Source organism: Myotis lucifugus, unplaced genomic scaffold, assembly GCF_000147115.1.
Source record: "Myotis lucifugus unplaced genomic scaffold, Myoluc2.0 scaffold_182, whole genome shotgun sequence".
In the NCBI taxonomy this organism is placed as follows: domain Eukaryota; kingdom Metazoa; phylum Chordata; class Mammalia; order Chiroptera; family Vespertilionidae; genus Myotis; species Myotis lucifugus.
This window is the reverse complement of record NW_005871230.1, coordinates 2,296,612-2,298,364: the sequence shown is the minus strand read 5'-3', so window position 1 is coordinate 2,298,364 and position 1,753 is coordinate 2,296,612. Positions and strand designations below refer to the sequence as shown.

The 1,753-nt window shown below is 42.7% G+C and overlaps 1 protein-coding gene across 1 annotated transcript in view; it reads left to right on the top strand.

Moving 5' to 3' along the window:
• The window catches only part of GSTCD (glutathione S-transferase C-terminal domain containing), a 138,652-nt gene that overhangs the window by 108,900 nt on the left and 27,999 nt on the right, over nucleotides 1-1,753 (top strand). The window contains 2 exon segments of the mRNA XM_006096597.3: nucleotides 1,036-1,050; nucleotides 1,221-1,349. Of these exon segments, the coding sequence (XP_006096659.1) occupies nucleotides 1,036-1,050; nucleotides 1,221-1,349 (144 nt within the window).

The following is a 1,753-nucleotide window of genomic DNA, read 5'->3' as shown; positions in this document are numbered from 1 at the left end:
TTCTGTTCATCATCCTTCTTCCCATCTTTCTCCTACCCTGCCTCCCTCCCCACATTCCTTCTTTCCTTTATCATTACCCCCTCCTCTCCCTCCCCTTTCCCTTCCTTCCCACCTTAATTTTTTCTTCACTTCCTCCCTCAGACCTGCTTTGCTCCCTCCCCATTTCTTCCTTCTTCCCATTCTCCTTTTAAGCTCTACTGGGTCCCCTTTAAAACTTTTCTTCCCTCCCTCTTTCTCTCTCAGCCTACCTTTCCCATACATTCTTCTCTACTTACTTTCACTGTTTTAATATCTACCTATCTATCTATCTACCTGCCTAATTATTCACTATCATTTATCTTTTTTCTTTTCTGACTCTTACTTTTAAAATCTGTCCCCAGTACACAACTATACTTGATTTTCATTATAGCTCCTACAGTCCACTCATACATCCTCTTTCCTTCTTTAACTCTGCTCTTACTGACTCCTTTATAAAGTTCTTCCTTCCCTCCTTCCCTTCTTAAAGTTTCCATTGGGGGGGGCATTAACCCCCAGCCCAGGGCTCAGCTTTGGCCAGGTGTTTGCTGCCCCCCCCCCTTCCCCGGCCTCCCTGCCTCCGTCCTGCTCCCATTTCCTGCCCGGGATGCCCAGCCCAGTGAGGGTGGCCGAAGCCCGCGTGGCACGGGCACTGCTGCTACTGTGAAGCAGGAGCGCCTCCACCCAGAAGGTCTTGGACCACCCACCACTCTGTCCCAGACCCGTGGGCGCCTCCCCGCCATCGGCCTGTACCGGGGGCCACCGTCCTCCCACATCTGGGTGGGGCTCCCGCCCTACCCCTCACTGAGCACACCTGCTCCCCCCCCTTCCCCGCAGTCGCCACCCTCTCCCACGTGCAGCCCTGCAGTTTTCTTCCCTTTTCCATTCCTGCATCTTTGTCTTGTTCCCTTTCTGTATTTCTGTTTCTCCTCTCGGCCTGTCCGCATACAGGCCTGCCTTCCTCTCCCTCTCCTTTCTTATCCCCTCCTATGGTATCCTATCCTACCCCGGGCCTTGCAGCTGCCTGAGCAGAGGGTGAAGATGTAGCCTGCTGATCTGGTTGTGATGTTACGACGTAACAGATAATTTGCATATTTCTCTATTATTTGTATAGATTATTAAGACTATGAAATTCAGTAATAATACTTTGCCCTGATGTCTGAATTATGTTTCTAAATATACTTTGTTTCCTGGGTGAAATCTAGGTTACATTAATAGAAAACAAGGAATTATCATTAATCCGTGCTAAGAAGAGAAGTGATGAACTAGGTCTAAGCAACATTTGGTTTATTCAAGCAAATATGGAGTATTTTACAGGAATGTTTAATATTGGGGTAAGTAATAAAACAATTTCAATTTCCTTAGTTTAAAAAGTAAGAAAAATGATATGTCTTAGAGTAAATAAAAGAGGTACTTTTTATATTCTTTGCGAAACTAAGAAATTTATAACTTTTATTTTATATTATCTACATAATATAGCATACTAATAAATATTATTTTATTCATAACACTTCATCATTATATGATAGAGATAACATTTGTTCTTCAACCAGATAAGAACTTTATTTTCTTCACTGCAGAATCCCCAGTGCCTCAAAACAATGTTTGACACATAGCAAGTACTTTAAAATAGCTATTAATTGAATGCAATGAATGAATTCTAATGAAGATGACTTCCCTTGATTTATGCTACATTTTTAGGAGATAATAAAAAAAAATAAAAACAAAGATAATTGAA